Source organism: Camellia sinensis, chromosome 12 (genome assembly GCF_055761805.1).
Source record: "Camellia sinensis isolate YWXY chromosome 12, ASM5576180v1, whole genome shotgun sequence".
Lineage (NCBI taxonomy): Eukaryota > Viridiplantae > Streptophyta > Magnoliopsida > Ericales > Theaceae > Camellia > Camellia sinensis.
In genome coordinates, this window is record NC_138972.1 from 127,392,789 (window position 1) to 127,412,459 (window position 19,671).

The 19,671-nt window shown below is 31.6% G+C and overlaps 2 protein-coding genes across 2 annotated transcripts; one reads left to right on the forward strand and one right to left on the reverse strand.

Moving 5' to 3' along the window:
• Window positions 1-1,762: 1,762 nt before the first annotated feature.
• On the reverse strand, window positions 1,763-11,744 carry LOC145803864 (uncharacterized). Its single transcript, XM_082897244.1, has 6 exons — window positions 11,724-11,744; window positions 6,643-6,975; window positions 3,902-3,974; window positions 3,684-3,784; window positions 2,960-3,031; window positions 1,763-2,107 (listed from the first exon to the last, which is right to left on the reverse strand). Exons 1-6 carry the CDS (start codon window positions 11,742-11,744, stop codon window positions 1,895-1,897), a joined length of 813 nt encoding a protein of 270 aa, XP_082753370.1. The 3' UTR covers window positions 1,763-1,894.
• Window positions 11,575-13,948, forward strand: LOC114265508 (uncharacterized). The gene has a single exon (XM_082897646.1). It carries the CDS (start codon window positions 12,109-12,111, stop codon window positions 13,474-13,476), a length of 1,368 nt encoding a protein of 455 aa, XP_082753772.1. The 5' UTR covers window positions 11,575-12,108; the 3' UTR covers window positions 13,477-13,948.
• The last annotated feature ends 5,723 nt before the right edge of the window (window positions 13,949-19,671 follow it).

Below are 19,671 nucleotides of genomic sequence, written 5' to 3' on the forward strand. Positions count from 1 at the left end.
ACCCTCACCCAGCTACACACTCTCCAACTGCCCAGACAATTACTGCTGCTTATTCTCCAGCCATTCCACCGCTGTTGGACCATTAACATAGTTTTGCATCTCTAATCATCTTCCCAACCTTGAACCCCCTACAAATACAAACCTATCAAATTGGATTGAATCAAATCGGATTACAGATTTTACGAATTATTTGCTCAACCCTACGAGGTGGTACTTTTTTAATGAATTTGAAAGTAAAATATATAACTTGATGGTATGAACAACCACAACCCATGTAAGGAATATATATTTGTTAGGAATTGTATACTTGAATAGAGATTTATAAAGAAAAGTACATATTAGTTTTTTTTTTTTAAATCATTTCTCTTGCATTTTTCTTTCACTTTTTAAATTTTGTCAAAATTCATAATACAACCATGGCCTAAGTCATGTTAGTTTAGCGGTTTGGGGAGGATAATAAAATTGTTAATTCGTAATCAAAAACATATTTAATTGAGATATGGTATTTTAGGGGTGAGGTTAACATATCATGAGAGAGTTGAGATTCAGAGTCTAATTCTATGAGATTGGATGGTTAAAGAACTATTTATATTATTATTTTACAAAAATATCAAAATCAATTTAAAATAAACGTATCTTGTATTTAGTCTGTAATCGGATTGGACCATACTATTAGATCCTGTGGGTCCATTATGGAACCCCGTATCGATAATCTGAACTATTCAATGTGTAGGGTTTATCGAATGTTTCATCTCTACAAAAAATCAAATTGATCAGATATCAATAACCACTTGATCAAGTCATATTTATGTCAACATTCAGTATGATTTAAAAAAAAATATTAACAGAAATGTGATCCAATCAATTAGCATTCGATATCTGATCAACGTGATTTTTTTCCTGAGATGAAATATTCAACCAATTCTACATATTGAACGATTCAGATTATCGATATGGATTCCGTGATGAGCCCAAAGAAGTCAAACAATCCAATCTCGCCCGAAACCAAATGGGAGACTAGCCTTACCCAAATAATGATAGTTTTTATATAATTTTATAGTCAACCAATTCATATCATCATAATAGCACACACAAACAAAAATTTTAGGCGTCATGATTGCACTACAAAAAAATTGATTTTTTGCGACGGTAAAATACCGTCGCTAATACTCTTAATGCCGTCGCTAATACTTTTTGCGACGGCAAAATGACTTTTTGCGACGGCAATAGGGGGGTCGCAACTGCAGGGGTTGCAAAAGAGTTTTTGCGACGGTAAGTGCCGTCGCTAATGTTTTGCGACGGCATTTTTTACCTTTTGCGACGGCACCGTACAGTCGCTAATAACGTTTGAAATTTCTTAACTTTTTTGCGACGACCCTATTTTACCGTCGCTAAAAATGTTATTTGAGACGGTAAAAAATACCGTCGCTAATAGTCTTTTTATAAAAAAAAAATTACTATTTTTGCGACGGTGTGGTGCCGTCGCAAAAAGTATAAAAAATATTAATTTTTTTATTTTTTGCGACAGTGTAATGCCGTCGCAAAAAATATTAAAAAATAATAAAATTTCTATTTTAAATAATAAAATTTCTATTTTTTGCGACAGTATAATGTCGTCGCAAAAAATAAAACCTATAACAAAATTAATAAAAATATTAAAAATTTCTATTTTTTCCGACGGTGGTGCCGTCTCTCACTCTCTAAGAGCTGATTATTTACATTCCATTCACAAAAACATCATAACAGAAAATAAAAATAAAAATTGATTAAACCATCAAATTCAATATTTTACAAAGAATAATTAAACTGTACATGTTCAAATTCAATATTCAATTGAGTGAAATCATAACAGAAAATAAAAATAAAAATTGATTAGACCATCAAATTCAATATTTTACAAAAAATAATTAAACTGTACATGTTCAAATTCAATATTCAATTGAGTGAAATCAAGCCAGTTTTGTATGTGGAAGCTCAGGGCTGTAATCCTCTTGTCAATCCGCTCAATCAATTCCTTGCCACCACCCTCTGGTTTTAACATTTGTTGTGCACACCTCAGTGCAAAAAAGAAAAGGGCCTGGATCTCAATTGGATAACCATATATTCCCTGTTCCAAATGTAATTGAAAAACAGAAGTTATAATCTAATATATGAAAGCAAGCTAAGTGGTAATTGAGAAATGATACTGTCAGTTTGCCAAAAAAGTGTTAAGACTCAAGCAAGCACCACCCCGTGCCATGCAGTTCATGCTGCCATAAAAACTCCAAAATTAGATCAGACCAAGCTCAATTAAAATTGGGTCAAACATGCTCAAATAATATTCATACAGCATGGAGAACAATAAAAACTGGATGCTCATCGCAACAGAGGCTCCAAGTGGGTTTTGTAAGGCTGAGAAATCTTTGTAAGAACCATAATGTTAACCAAAACCTGACCAATTTATCAGTCATGTTAGAAGGTTTGATACAGAACCCAAGGACCACTATAATTGGCCAACCAAAGCCTGACCCTCCTGACCTATCTACTCCATTGATTTGATATAATTCGCTTGGAAAATATGAATTTTTTTCTTGTACATCGTTGAAACAAATGAATTCATAACAAATTAAAACATCATGTTGAGCCACAACACCTCACAATCAAAATTGAAAAGTTAAAAATCTAATCATTCCCAAGATTAAAATTTGTTAGATACCATATTTTCTAAGAACAAGCTTATTAAGGGGATATAAGCCCCCAGTAGGGTAGCCCTGAAACCGATTCCAAACACTTGAGTTTGGCTAATTGGGTCAGCTTCTTCCCTCTTGGAGAAGTGTTGACTGCAGCAGCCTAAAGAGATCAGAAAAAAGACATCTAATGTAGCTTCTGCATTCTTTCTCAACAAATGCAGTAAAATTGCAATCACAATAACCCATGAGACAGAGAGAGAGAGAGTAAAAAAATGTTGGCCCAAACTTACAAGTTTCAATTGCCGAGGATATGGACATGCACCAGGAGAACCATAATTAACAGCCAAGATATTAACACCGTCCTGTAATCAGACATTGAAAGAGAATATATATATATGCACGAGAACAGTGAACTTATGTCACAGTTTCTATCTGTCAAGAAGTAGAATAATGCAGATAAAAATTGAATAATAAACAATAGAAAATAAAGCAGAACATACAATAAACAAAATTACATCAAAAGGAAATATAACTATAGAAAAACAAAGACATGAAAATAGGAATGATAGTAAATTCACTGAATAATCGTTATAATACTTCAATGGTACACCTCATAAAACCAATCATGTCTCCCCATGCTTACATTTCCATACATGTGTCAACAACTAAAACTTTTCCCAACTCATCTTTATTTTTTCATTAGGCAGTGGAAACCTGTAACTTCTTATTTACTTCTTTCCTAGTATCATGTCATACATACATCTAGGGCCAAAACAAAATATCAGAACAGCATTATACAAACTATCAACTTAAAAGATGGATCTAAGGGTGGGCCTATGTTTGGATGAAGGGGGGCCATGGCCCCTCCTGGGTCTCAAAATTTTTCTTGGGCAGACTTTTTGCTTCCTATAAGAGTGCTAACCCATCATTATAGGCCCAGAACGACTAGTATAAAGCAGTCCGAAAAGGTAATAATTCAGATGGAAATTGATATCAATAAACATTTAAAAGTACCTTAGATTCAGCTATGTATCCAAGCAGGGTTGCCAGCACAGGAGTGCTGCAAGGTGAAGCAACTAATGCGAATGTAAGCCCAGCCAAATATGCTTGCACACCTGACATGTCAGATTTTTTAAAATGTTAGCACTTTCAAGCTGTAAGCACAGCCGAGAGCCAGCTAAACCCCAGTGATGAATACTTGAAGCTAATGGTAAAATTAGAAAGTCCATTACCTGAAGGGAAATTAGCAGCAGCAGCACGAGGATCAAAGTTGTTGAAAAATAAAGGCAGCTGTAACTCAATTATCTACAATATCGGCCAGCAAGACCATGGAATATAAACATACAAATAATAAAATTTATCACTCAATCGAAGAGTAATTTGCTTTTCTTTTCTTTTTTTTTGTTTTCCCTTTTGATAAGTATTATTAGTAGTCCACTCTATCTATTGTTGTAAAATGCAATATATATATATATATATATAAAAAGCCTCAAAAAATAGTTACGGCCTGAGAAACTCAGATCTATTTGTAAATGTGATTAGGAGTCCACTTTTAAAAATAAAAGGTCCGTCTCAAGCACAACATATGAATGAAATTGAAGAACATCAATATAATAATAGTAACTAGACGATGAGTTTCAACGAATATATAAAATACAAAGGAATAGATTAATAAATACACACAACAAATATATAAATGAAATTTAAGCTTCTATTCTCGAATCTCGAATGCTTCTTTGTTTCTCATTCAACACAAAGAAATAAATAAATAAAATTTTGTTGTCAGCTATTTAACTTCCCAAACCTGGAACTCTGCAATTGACTTAAAGGATTGAAGTGAAATTACCCAAATGTCCCCTTCATCTCATCCCATGATATTTCATTGGTAAAATATAAATAATTAAAAAACTTGATACATGTACCAAATTTTTAATTCAAAAAAATATTTAAAAATTAAGATGTTTAGTATAGATCAAAATTAATGTAAGATGAACCATACTCAAAATGAATCTAATTTATACTTTTATTTTATGAATACTTATTTAAGTATGTAATATTATTGAAATGATAAATGACAATATCATAATACTAAAATATTTGTGTAGCTTACTTTTCTCTTTCACAAAAATATAAAATACTAAAATATTTATGGAAAAGAACTACTACATGTCATTACCAAAATAAAATTATATTGAAATAAGATTCCAATTGATGAATCTTAAAATAAGACATGTCTAATCATAATATGGAGAAAATTATTACATCCATAGCCATTGCTTGAATCTTAAAATAAGACATGTCTAATGATAATATGGAGAAAATTATTACATCCTTAGTCATTGCGTTCATTGCTCTTATTAATAACAACAATAAGTACATAAAAAGTATTTAGGTGTATAAAGTATATACCATATATACTTGTATAAATTCTTATAAATATATACAAGTTACCTCACAAAATTACATAAATACTCACAAATATACGTAAATTGTGATTTTTCAAAATTTTATAGATCAACTTACATTTGTGAAAACTTACGCAATCTTATAAGATAACTTACGTAAATACATATGGTATGCACTTCCACAATTAAAAATTGTCCCAAAAAAATTACATGGCTATAATATTAGGAGTCCAATTCCCTCTAGTTGGTAAAGCCAATTAAAATCTGAAATTTAACATCTTTTTATATTGGTACTATTTTATCAAATATCAAGCGTTGATGTAGTCAGGTCCAGGTAATATTGTATGGAGCTCATCTCACCGGAAAATCCACTCATCTCATGGCCATAGGTTAGCTCCCGCGTGACTTTTATCATCTCTTTTATGTTAAAATGTATATTTTATATATATATATATATATATATATATTAATATGCTTTCAGACCATGCATTCCTGGAAACAGTTCATTTCATTTTTTCTAGACTTGCATATATGGCATTCATATTAATATTCATCTTTCAAAAGTACCAACTGCGAACATGATGACAGTAACACAAGTTCTACATTAATGACAAAAATAGTACTTTCACACATTAATAGCACTAACAAAGTAAAAGCCTATAGAGGTTGCAATGCGAATCCAATTAAAAACAACATAGAGAAAGAAGTTACGGACTTGTATGGGTGCTTTGGCAGCACAAGAAACATTTCCGCTTCACCGAGGCTCCCAATCCTTAAGCTTCTTGCTTCCTTTGGGTTTTGCTATAGGTGCATTCATTCCGGCCATTTTTGCATTGTACTTTGCCCAAAGAGGATCATTGTATGTCCACCTGTATAACCAACCAAAGAATAATTAAGAAAAACGGTTCGTATAAATATGATCCTACAAACCAAAAATTTAACAGGATACCCTAAACATAAAAACAACCAAGAAGGCAACCTCGCTGATCAAGCCAAGCGGTGAATCAAAGTAGGTCTCTAATACCAAAATTGTGTAGAAACAAACAACACAACAATTTCCTCATTTTTAGGACATTTTGTGTGAGATGATCTGATCTGATCTCATGAGTTAACAGATATATATATATATATATATATTTATTTATTTATATTTCCCAAGATCAATTATATATATATATATATATTTATTTAACAGATCAAGAAAAAAACCATATCATATATATATATATGTAACAGATCAAAAACTCAATAAAAGATCAACTCATATATATATATATATATATTTAAAATAAATAAATAGAAAGGATATGTATGCTAAGCTAATGTATAATGTAAAGTTTAAAGGATAGAAATTGAAGTACTAGGCAGATCTGTATGGGAAAAACAGATGAAGAAAAAAAAACAGATCATATATATATATATATATATATATATATATGTGTAACAGATCAAAAACCCCCCTATATACACTCACAGATGTGTATATATATATATATATATATATGTGTGTGTGTGTGTATGAAAACCCCCTATATCCGAAATCCCGACAGAGAGAGAGAGAGAGATACCCTTTGAAATCGGCGGTGAGGGAAGATCGCCGGTGAGGGAGGAGTGGCGGTGAGGGGCGAGCAACCGTCAACGTCGTTTGTGAGAGAGAGAGAGAGGGAGGCAGCAGCGGCGGTAAGGGAGAAGGATCGACAGTGAGGTACGAGCGACGGTGAGGGAGGATCGGGAGTGAGGGAGGATCGGCGGTGACGGATGATCGGCGCCGTCGTTGTGTGAAAGAGAGAGAGAGGAAGGTGAAACCCTAGATGGAGAGAGAGACAGAGAGCGAGCAGGAGGAGACGAGACGACCGGCTTGTTGTGTTTGTGTTGTGTGTGTGTGTTCTCAAATAAAAACCCTACACACACCACAAATGTTTTTTTAAGGGTCAAAAATGAGGGGCGGGAACAAAAAAAAAATAATATATATATATATATATATTTTTTAAGGGTCAAAAATAAAATTTAAATAACAAAATAACGCCGTCTAATTTTTTATTTTATTTTATTTTTTTTTTGAGACTGGGGTTGCTATCGTCAAAAAATTTTATTTTTTGTTAAAATATATATTTTTTCTAGTTAATGAATTTTTTTAAAAAAAATTTTTTTTTTTTTAGTTACGAAGATTGAAAATTTATTTGTTTCATTTTTATTTTAATGAAAAAAAATATTATTTTTTTTTTATTTGGTAGAAGTAGGGGCAATATTTTAATGAAAAATATTTTAATGAAAAAAAGGTGAAAGAGAGATGGTGGTAGTGGTGGTGATAGCGAAAGAAATTATTAGTGAAGTTGTGGTAGTGGTAGTATAAATGGAGTGGCAGGGGTGAAAGAGAGGTAATGGCAGTAGTAGTGGCAAGTAGTGGTAGTAGTGGTAGTGGTGGCAGTGGAGTGGTGGCAATGGTAGTAGTAATGGTAGTCGTAGAGGTGAAGTTGGTAAAAGAGATGAGTAGTGAGAGAAAGAGAGAGAGATGAGTGAGAGACAGATAGAGGAGAGAAAGCGAGAGAGAGACAGAAACAGAGTGATGAGCGAGAGAGACAGAAACAGAGTGATAAACGAGAGAGACAGAAACAGAGTGATGAGCGAGAGAGAGACAAAGTGGTCGCTAAAAGTGCATTTTCTTATAGTGGAGAGCTCAATAAATAGAGAAGCGATGAGAGAGAGAGTGAGTAATGTGAACACAATTTGTCGCTAAAAGTGCATTTTCTTGTAGTGGAGAGCTCAGTAAATAGAGAAGCGATGAGGGAGAGAGTGAGTAATGTGAACACAATGGGGGAGAGAGACAAACAGACAGACAGACACATAGAGAGAAAGAGAGAGAAACAAAAGAGTGAGAGACAAACAAACAGACACAGAGAGAGAAAGAAAGAGAGAAAAGTGATAAGTGAGAGAGAGATAAAGAGAGAAAGAGATATAGAGAGACAAAGAGAGAAAGAGATAGAGAGAGACATATAGAAAAATAGAGAAAAACAAGAGATGAGAGAGACATATAGAAAGAAAGCGAAAAGAGATGAACGAGAGAGAGAATAGAAAAATAGAGAGATAGAGAGATGAGAGACGAGCGAGAGAAACAAAGAGAGAAAAAAGAGATGAGCGAGAGAGACAGAAAGAGAAAAGAAATGAGAGAGATGAGCGAGAGAGACATAGAGAGAAGACAAATGAGAGAGATAGAAAGAAGAAAGATGAACGAAAGACACACAGACAGACAGACAAACAAACAGATAGACAAACAGACAGAGAAAGAAGAGTGATGAGTGAAAGAGAGAAAGAGAAGAGTGGTGGTAGTTCAATGGCATTTGCAGTAGTTGTAAATGTGGTAGAGAAGATGGGTGGTGAGAAAGAGAGATGAGTGAGAGACGACTAGAGAAAAGAGATAGAGAGACAAAGAAAGAGACAGAATGATGAGCGAGAAAGAGACAAAGTGGTCGCTAAAAATGCATTTTCTTGTAGTGGATCGATAAATCGAAAGGGAGCTCAATAAATAAAGAAGACAGATAATTCAAAACTCTTTTCAAAACTTAATTCAAATCAATTTTTTAAATATTTTAAAAATATTTTAATTTTGTGAGAGACAGATAAAGAAGAGAGATAGAGAGAGAGAGAGACAGAGATAGAGTGATGAGCGAGAGAGAGAGAGATAGACAAAGTGGTTGCTAAAAGTGTATTTTCTTATAGTGGATCGATAAATCGAGAAGGAGCTCGATAAATAGAGAAGATGGGAGTAAGAGAGTGAACAAGGCGAACATAGTGAGGGAGAAATAGACAAATAGACAAGTAGACAGAGAGAGAGTGAGAAAAGAGTGATGAGTGAGAGAGAGACAGGAAGAGAGAGATAGACAGAAAAAGAGATAGAGAGAGAGATGGAGAGATAGAAAAAGAGAGAGAAACAAGAGATAAGCGAGAGATAGACAAAAAGAAAGAGAAATAGAGCGAAAAGAGATGAGCGAGAGAGACACAGAAAAAGAGAGAGACAGAAAGAGAAGAGAAATGAGCGAGAGAGATAGAGAGAGATAGAAAGATAAGAGAGAGAGAGAGAAAAAAGAAATGAGAGAGATAGAGAGAAGAGAGATAGGCGAGAGACACAGAGAGAATGAGAGAGAGAAACAGGCAGACATAGAAAGAAGAGTGATAAGTGAAAGAGATAAAGAGAAGAGAGAGAGAGATAGAGACAGAGAGACGGGAAGATGAAAAAATGAATGAAAAGAGAAATGGTATATCAAAAGAGTAAGACGACATTATTTTTTTTAATTTTTTTTGCGACAGAAAAATACCGTTGAATTTATTCAAACCATTTTGTGACTGTATATATATGAAGCTATCTCAAAACCACAATCACTATGCTAGGTTAGAGTTTTCCAAAAACTCTTTTGAGAAAATTAAACTTTCTTGTTTTCCGTGTTATATTGTTTTTACTGAATTTTTTAAATATTTTAAGTATTTTTTAAAATTTGTAGACACACCTAACATAAATACACTTAAAAATTAAAAAAATTGTAAAAACAATCTTTTAAAAATTCACTAAATACCAAAAATACAATAATTCAATCCATTTTTTTGTATTTTTATGTATTTATTAATTTTTAAAAATATTTTTTCATAATTTTTTTATTTTGTAGATACATCTAAGTAAGGTACATCTAAAAAAAATATTTAAAATTTTAAAAATATTCACTGAAAAAAAAACACGAAAGTCACTTTTTGCGACGGCAGAAAATGCCGTCTCAAAAAAGCAGAGTATTTGCGACGGCACCATTTACCGTCTCAAAAAAGCAGAGCATTTGCGACGGCACTATTTGCCGTCTCAAAAAATGAGAGTATTTGCGACGGTATTTAGTGCCGTCGCAAATGCTCTGCTTTTTTGAGACGGCAAATGATGCCGTCGCAAATACTCTGCTTTTTTGAGACGGCATTTTCTGCCGTCGCAAAAAGTGACTTTTTGAGACGGCGAGTGTGCCGTCGCAAATAGTTCCGTCTCATATACCCAGTTTTCTTGTAGTGTTGAGACCCCCTCCAATCACCACCCGCCACGTGTGTGGGGGGGTGGTGGGGGTGGTGATTGGAGGAGAAGGGAAAACAAGAAAAAGAAAAAGAAAAACTGGTCAATCATGTTAAGAGGGGGTCAAAGGGGGTCCGGAACATTATTGTAAATAATTTATTTTACATTTTCAATTCAACAACATTATTAATAAATCAAGAGTTTTTTTTTTCGGAATTACCCATAATTTATTTAAGATTTAATTATACTTTTCACTTATGTAGCTTGACTTAAATTTCAAAGTCTAATTTTAATTTGGTCATTTTATCTAAATTAAAATTAACAATTTTGAGATATTTGTCGATTTTTTAAATATTCAATTTGATCATTCTGTCTCAATTAAAGGTTAAAATTAATAATTTTTGGAAACTTGTAAATTTTCTAAGGTGCACACAAAATTAATAAAAGTTTAGACAAAAAAAAAATTAAAATTAGACTTAAAATGTATAAATTAAATTGTTTAAATTAAAAATCTAAAGAGTAAAATAAAATTTAGGTTAAATTATAGAAATTAAAATTGTAAAGAAAAGAAAACATTAGAGAAAAAGAAAGGTTCTGTTTGAAAAGATGGTTGGGTTAAAATAGTTTACTATAAGATAAAATATCACATGCAATCTATAATCGTTTCATTTTTTTTATCTTCCAACCATCAAATCAACTATAAAAAATAAAAAAACAAAAACTATCTTTTCAAATACAACTATTTTAACCAAATTAAAATTACAAAAAAAAAAAAATTAAAGAGTTAATTACCTAAAATTCCTATTTATAAATTTTATGGTAGCTTAGATCTTATTTAAAAAATTTTGAACCAATAAGTTATATTTAGTAAAATTGATAATATTATCAGTTTTTTTTTAAATTTTTAAAACTAAGAAAATTATCAATTTTGCATAATAGTGCTTTAGATAATTGTTTCAATAACTGATAAAAAAAAACAAAGCATAAGATTAAACGTTTTTGCCTTTCTACTTATTGGTTTGATTCAACTATCCCATAAAATTGAGAACATTATCAGTTTTTTATAGTTTTAAAATTGAGAACATTATCAATTTTTTCATTTTTAATTTTTTTTTTCAATTTTGCACATCAATATTCTATCATCATGCTCCTTTATAGACATAAAATTTTCAATTTTGCACCAAAAAATAATTTAATTTTTTCAAAAAAAAATTTTACAGATAATTTTTTTTTAATTTTTTCAATTTAAAAGTTAATATTTTAAAATTTTAAAAATCAAAATAAATATCAAATCGTCATATTCTTTTGTAAATAATCATAAATGATACTATTATTGTTTAAAACATAATTCCAACTATTAAAAATTTAGTGAAACTTGAAAATCTAAAAACCTTAATTAGAGCTTTATGAAATTTAATTCATAAATTACTTATATGCAAATGCCTAAAAAATAACCAACTAAAGTATCCAAATCTACCGGATCAAAGTTTTTGTTTTGATCATCCAGCTAGGCTGCTCGCTTTGCTACTTTGGCCTCCAATTATTCTCTCTCTCTCTCGCTCTCTCACATTCAATTCAGACAAAAAAACACATGATGCTCTGTCTCTCTACCGTCGATGGAGAATTAAACATTGCAGATCATCAAAAAGGTAAGTTAAACGACTGTTTGTAATCTCTGTATATTCTATTTACATTCCTTTGAATGTTCATTCATCTGGAAAAAGACCTCTCTTTACATTCACTCTCCTTTCGATCGGAGGTCTTGGAAAAGCCCATCATGTGATGAAGGAGCGTTGGGATTTTTGTTAGGGCTTTTGGATCGATATGTTTCTGTTAATTACTCCCTTGTAATGCTAGGGTTTATTATGGGTTTTCAACTATTCAAGGAGAGTACTAGTGTCGTTGATTGTTTGAACTATTGAATTAAAAACATGGTGGTGGTGATCATCTAAGATGATGAGTTGTTAATTTCGGTGTTGTGGGTTTTGAAGGAAAAATGGAAAATTCGGGTTTGGGAGGTGGGTTTTTGTCGGGACCGAGTGGGGGATTTTTAGACCTTGAATCATCGATTCAAAGGCATCAGCAGACCCATCATCATCATCGTCACATGCAATCGCCAATTAATATGATTTCAGGGCTCGAAAATGATCACTCCATTGAGTTTATGGAAGCAAAGGGTTCAACAACCCATAAAGGTTTCCCGATAAATTTCGGTAAAGGGAAGGCTGTTGTGTCTGGTAATGCTGGGAATAGTAACAATAATAATACTAGTGAAGAGGATGAGCCGAGTTATACTGAAGACGGGAATGGCGAGAATTTCAGTGGGGGAAAGGGTAAAAAGGGGTCTCCTTGGCAGCGAATGAAGTGGACCGATAACATTGTTAGGCTTCTCATAGCAGTGGTTGCTTGTGTCGGTGATGACGGTACTCTTGATAGTGTAGAGGGGCTGAAAAGGAAATCTGGGGCTTTACAAAAGAAAGGGAAGTGGAAAACAGTCTCAAAGATAATGATCTCTAAGGGTTGTTATGTTTCACCTCAGCAGTGCGAAGATAAGTTTAATGACTTGAACAAGAGATATAAGAAGTTGAATGATATTCTTGGGAGGGGAACTTCTTGTAGGGTGGTTGAAGACCCCACTCTTATGGACTCCATGCCGCAACTTTCAGCTAAGATGAAGGAGGTTGTAAGAAAAATATTGAGCTCAAAACACTTGTTTTATAAGGAAATGTGTGCTTATCATAATGGACAGAGGATGCCCAACTGTAATGACCTTGATTTACAAGTTCATTCTTTACCTCTCGTGAGATACTCAAAGGACAATAATGGTTCTGAGGAGGAAGAAGCCGGAGAAAATGGTGAAAGTGAGTCCGATGAATCGGATGATGAAGACAAAAATATTACTGGTGGGGACATGGAAAGGATAGGGGAGTACGGTGAGCACAAGAAGCCAAATGAAGAGGATTGTAGTATCTGGTCCCAATCTAGTGCACTAGGTGGTTTTGAAGCAGAAATGACTGAAATCTTTCAAGATCCTACAAAGTCGCAATGGGAAAAAAGAGATTGGATTAAGAAGCAGATGTTGCAACTGCAAGAGCAAAGAGTCAGCATCCAAGTTGAAGCATTTGAGTTGGAGAAACGGTGTTTTAAGTGGCGGAGATTCTGCAGCAAGAAAGAGAGGGAGCTCGAAAGGTCTAGGTTGGAGAATGAGAGGATGATATTAGAGAATGAACGAATGGCGTTGCAACTGAAGCAGAAGGAACTGGAGATGGACTTGAAGAGGTCAGATGCATCTTTTGAGCCCACTTCTCTCAACACTGATAGACTGCAAGAAAGAGATCAGATTGATTTGGGCAAGCATCAGTAGCTCCTGTGCAAAAAGGGTCTTTGATGTACTACTGGTATCATGAATGACAGTTAGCCTTTCTTTCTGTTCAAAGTCTCAGTCTTGAAGCCAACCATGTAAGTTACTTGTTTGGTTTTCGATTTTTTTTTTTCTTTTTTTCCCTGTAGGAATATCTGAAGTCATCATTTGTTGCTGAGCTTTCTTCTGTAACGTTGAAGAAGTAGCATAAGTTTTTCTTTTTCTTTTCTTTTTTTCAAATTTTTTTTGTCCATTTTTTTATATGTTTAACTTGTCCTGACCATGTAAGAGTTCTTTTTATGGTTTCTTGTCTTTATTCTTGTCTGAGAGTTACGCTGTTGAGAAACGGTATAAACCTATTAACTGGCTTTTAGATCTTGTGCTATGGACATGTTGATGTTAATTATATCCGAATGATTGTAGGATATTTCATATATAAGCCAAATTGAAAGAGAACTGGAGACTTTGCGATTGATGGTTTCTTTGTTTGAGAATTTATTCTTTGTTAGGATCTGGAGTTGGTAAATTTGATATTACATATATTCACCATCAATGTAGAGATGGCCAGTTAAAGTTAGTCTTGTCCTCATTTAGTTTATGTCTTTTCCATTTGCTTTTGTTTTTATTACAAAACAGAACATGGGTTGAAGTAATTATAAATCCTGATTTCAGCATATTGGTACAACTTAAACATGTTTGTAAACCAAAGCAATCGAGGTCTGCTACATCAGTTCCTGTCCAGTCAGGTCTAATACAAATTTTCTTCAAATTCAAATAAAATGTCATGATCTTTGAACAGCACCTTCCATTATCTTGTTAACATTTAATACCTTGATTGGAATGTGCTTGTAATTGTGGCAAAAATTAATCAAACACTAATGTTGTGTTTGGTTAGGAGATTTGGGAAAGGGATTTGGAAAGAGAAATGGAAAGGGCAAAGGTGTGTGAGATTAGGTAAAATATAGGCATGTTTTATTCACATTTCACCTACCTTTTCCATTTTTCTTTTCAAATCTTTCCCCAAATCCCTCAACCAAACACACCATAAGCAGTTGATTATTTATTTATTTAGTTATTTATGTATGGTCCTAAACATCCTTTACTTGTTCACATATTGTTGTGTTTTAAAGCCCAATACATTCCTTCTGCCCTTTTTATTTTATTTTTGGGTGGATACCCTTTTTATTTTAATGCATGAGGTTTGAACTTCTTCCATTTAAGTGTTCATTTGGGATTCTTTTCTAATGCACACTTTGAAAAGCCTTTTATAATACATTAGATTTTTCTGTTGGAGAGAAAAAGGCTGTATTTTTTGCTATTTTGCCTTCTTGTTCAAGAGATATTGTCCTGGCCAGATTTTTGTTTGCTGCAAATTTTTATGGGTATTGAATCCTTAGGATTGAATCACAGAAACCGACAAATAAAAACAAACTGGCCCCATTTTTTAGACGGTGGTCGTCTGTTTTTTTTCCATGGGGGGGGGGGGGGTGCAATTTGCTTTCTATGTCCGTTTCTGCAATTTTTTTTTTTTTTTTGGTTTTGTACACTGATTGCTTTAGGTTTGGATGACCTTAAGATTGTTTTCTTTTATAGTTTTTTATACTCTTTTTTGTTCCTGATTTGAAAGGGAGAAAGACATTTTGGAGCCCTGCTTGGCTCAATGACAATTAGAGAAAGTTTCATTATCGGAGAGTCGTTCTCTTGTTAGGATTTCTTACCATTGTACCTTTTTGTTGTACTATATCTAGGAGTGCAACTTAGGCGGCCCAATCCGAGCAACCTGAAGTAAGTCCGAATATTTTTAAGACTTGGACAAGATATTTTCAAGTTCGATACAGGTTTGTCAAAAATTTAGAAGTCCGAATTAAATTTGGACGGGCTTGGGTAAAGACATCAAACAACTCGAACAATCCGAAGCTCGAATTATACATATATAGTTATATAAAAATATTAAATATATATACGAATTATTAGCCATTACAAGATATTAAAATATTTTAGATTATTAAATCATATTAAATATATATTATATATACAAATAACATAAAATCTTATTTTTTATTTTCACTCATAAATTGTAAAGACTACTATAACGGTATCTCTTTTACATTATATAAATTATTTGTTTTGATGGTATTAATGATTTTCTATATATATAAAAAAAATGTAAATAGAGTCAAATTTTAATAATTTAATAATATAGCTGCAAAAAAAAAAATACAATTTGGGCAATTCGGACAACTCGAACAATTTGGGTTTAACTCGGGTCGGGTTTGGGCATGCAACCTCGGGTTACAATTCGGACTTGAGTGGACCTGGGTAGATCTCAGTACAACTTGGACTGAGTTTAGACAATTTCTCAACCCGATCAAATTCGCTCAAGTTGCACCCCTAACTATATATATACTCGTGTGCTGATGTGTGTATATATATATATATATATATATGCCTCTTTGATCTCTTTCATTTTTATGTCTGATTTATATTTTTTATGCTCGTAGCTCTAACGGGCCTAGGCTCTCTTGTTAAGCAAGAGTTTGCAGGTTCTGTTTCCTACTTTCCTTTAAGCTAAACGCTGTGTTTAGTTGGGAGATTTAGGAAGAGATTTAAAAATAAAAAGAAAAAAAAAAGTGTATAAAATTATGTAAAATATAAATATATTTTATTCATATTTTACTTACTTTTTTTATTTTCCTTTTCAAATCTCTTCTTAAATCCCCCAATCAAACACAGCATTAGGGCTTAAGTGTGATATTTTACCTTGTATATGTGGGATAGAGGATTACATGTCATTTGGTAACAGACTATTTTAATAATTTTTTTATTTTTTATGAAAAAATTTATAAAAAAAATAAAAAGAATGATGTAATAATTTATAATAATTTTTTTTTAACTAAAATTGAAGGTCGCTAAGTGAAGCTTACCCAGGCTGTAGTGAAGGCGAAGCTCTGGAAATCCTGTGATTTAAAAAAAAAAAAAAAAAAAAAAAAGTGTTTGTAAGGGAATGGTGGGGTCTAAAGTCTACTATAAAACTTTGTAAGAGTTTAATGCCGTGGATGATTTAGCCTCCTACAATGTGTTTATCTTTGTTGTGGTATTTATTTATTTTTCTTATTTTGTGTGCAAAGAGATAAGAAAGTGTTTTTTGCGAAGGAAACAGTTGGTAGGTTAGGTCATGGTTGTCTAGGTGATATGTGTAGGAAGAAATGCATGAATTGGCTATGACAATAAAGCTACCTTTTTTTGTTTTTTGTTTTTTTTTCCCTCCTCACTTGGCAATTTGGAGTATTATGATTTCATATATTAAATTGGGTAATTTACATTTTGTCTCTTAAAATATGAACAAATTCTATTTTGATCTTTAAATATATATTTTTTTTTTCTAATTTGATTTTTCAAAGTATATTTTTAATTTCAATTCAATTGATAACCGTCGTTAAAATGTCACTGGATTATTGCAAGTCTATAAAATTAAGAAATGAATATTTTGAAATTATTTATTTGCCCTTTTATCTCTTCCTTTTTAAGTCATATCAATATTTTCATAAAAATGCATAAAATGCAATGGGCTTATTAAGTGCAGATCTTTAGAAGTTAAAAAAATTGATAATTAGAAGCAATATTTAAAAGCATTTATTGTTTTTTTTTAAATTTATTTACGTTATTTCTTCCTCACATATTGTAAGCAGAAATTAAAATAAATATTATGACAAAATTTAAAAATAAAATATTATAAAAAAATTCTCATAAATCATACTAAACAAGACTAATACTTGACAGTATTATATTCATTCTGATAAAATGTGAACTTAACTAAAAACTAATGGAGGCTGCCACCAACATTTGTTTTGTGCATCACTGAAAAAGCATATCTCCAAACCTCCCATATATATTATAACCATTAATTTCATTACAAATCGTGAAATTTGGGGTTGATGGTCCCCAAAAGAAAAAAAATAAATTTCATGCTAGAATATCAGAATTAGAATCTCAGAATTTGCACAAAATAAGTACGTGTGGTATAGATTAAATTGGTAAAATATGAAGTTTATGAGTGAAATAAATTTAAATCATTAATTGTTATTTTTAAGTACATTCTGAATAAATAATTATAAATTTGTAGTATTAGGACTATTTTTAAAAAATAGCTAAAAATAATCTTCCAGCTTTTAATCGAATTTAAATCACATTATCTCTTATATTTTTTATATATTTTTTCAAAATAAATTTAAAAAATTAACTTTTAACTATTTTATCAAAATAACCCTTGTGGTTTATAATTATAATAGAACGGTAATGAATGAAGAGACGAACCAAAGCAGAATCATATTCCACTTTTCCCATCCCTTTCGAAAACGTGAAGCTCCTGCGTCCAAACACCCCTTAACTATAATGCCCATCACCTTACCGAAAAATTATTTGGTGCTCCTCGGACACAAAAGTAACAGTATCTCTTTTCAATTACAATTTATCCATCGTTTGGAATGTAGGTTAATCTTTTAGCTTTTTAACTATTTTACTTTGGACTAAAAAGTCTTGTTTCGGATAGACTTTTTGGCTTTTTAAATTTTTGTGAGAAAAAAAATAAATGATTATAAGTTATATGTGACATTTTATCATATTTGACTAAAATAGTTTACTTTTTGTCTTGTATGGCTATTTTAGCCCGAAATATTATGCCAAACAAACCCTTATTATATCCAGTTATATTCCTCGATCACTCAATATAAAATCGTGAGTCTCACCTCGTCCATCAATCACAACACCCTTGAAATACCACTTGAACCAACCAATAACTACTCTGACGTTACCTCTCTTTTCCACTGTTCGATCCTAACCACATTCCTTCAACAAATAATAAGGAAAACTAAGCCCCGATTTGGCATTTATTTTGAAGCTAAATAGTCACAAAAAGACAAAATCGACTATAAAAATTAATAAGACAAAATATTACTTTTACCTATAATCATTATACTTTTTCTCTCACAAAAGTAAAAAAGTCTCAAAATAAAAACCAAACAAGGCTAAAAAGTCAAGCTAAAAAAGTCGTAACACAAAAAAGTTGGTTATATTAGCCAATGCCAAACGACTCCTAAGGCTATGTTTAGTTTGCTTTTTAAATTTTTTTTCCTAAAAAATTAAAATTAATTTTGTAAAAAAAATATAAAAAAATTAAAGCACATATTATTTTTGTATAATTTTTTCTTTTTAAAGGGTCAAATTAATTTTTAAAATTTAAAAATATATTTTTAATATTTATTTTTGTGAAACTAATTTCTATATACCAAACATAATAATTATTATTGGGAGATTTATTAGAAAATATTTTTTCAAGTGTTTGTATCTCAATTAGACCATAAGCTATTCTTATATTTTAATAGGTCTTATTATTTGAATATTTGATCTACCAAATCCTAATTTTAATATTTAAAATATTTTATGGATATTTCTACCCTTACAAATATTTTTTGAACGGTTAGCAATTTGATGATGTGAATATTCACATTAACGTGTGAATGTTCAATGTGATAGTGTGAACATTCACATTAACAATATGAATATTCACATTGACATGTTAACATTCACATTGATGGCGTGAACATTCACATCACGGAACATTCACATTTTCACATTATAAATGTGAATATTATTAAAGATATTTTGGTAACTATGTCACCTATAGGATTTATTAGAATATAATAAAATAATGTGGACAAAGTGAAACATGAGTAGGTGAAAATAAATTTATAAAAAAATATCCCATTATTATTTGTCATTCACATGTTACCTATACAAATAATAATGTTATTTGCACAAATAATAAGGAAAGTTACACTTACAGTGCGTTTGGCAAACATTTTGGGCTAAAATAGTTATATAAGACAAAATAGACTATTTTAGTTAAATAAGACAAAATGTCACATGTAACCCAAAATAATCTCATTTTTTTTCTCACAAAAATTAAAAAAATCAAAAAACCTATTCCAAACGATATTTTTTAACCTTAGGCTAAAAAACCAAAAAAATAAAAAGTCAACCCACGCCCTAAACGAGCTCTTATACTATATGTAATTTACTTTTTATGTCAATTTAATTATTGTCTATTTAATTGTATTAATTTTATCATTAATTTAGTCAAATCAAAAAGGAATTTTAGTTTAAGATATCTAATATTAAAATTTTATAAGATAAATGACA

What these genes read in the sequence shown, in the direction of transcription:
- LOC145803864 (XM_082897244.1), bottom strand. Translation starts at nt 11,744, where the DNA reads ATGTTTAATTCTCCATCGACG. An exon ending in TGTTTAATTCTCCATCGACG is followed by an intron (nt 6,976 to 11,723) that starts GTAGAGAGACAG and finishes TGGTGTGTGTAG; the next exon opens with GGTTTTTATTTGAGAACACA. An exon ending in CTCACCGCCGATTTCAAAGG is followed by an intron (nt 3,975 to 6,642) that starts GTATCTCTCTCT and finishes CCGATATTGTAG; the next exon opens with ATAATTGAGTTACAGCTGCC.
- LOC114265508 (XM_082897646.1), top strand. Translation starts at nt 12,109, where the DNA reads ATGGAAAATTCGGGTTTGGGAGGTGGGTTTTTGTCGGGACCGAGTGGG.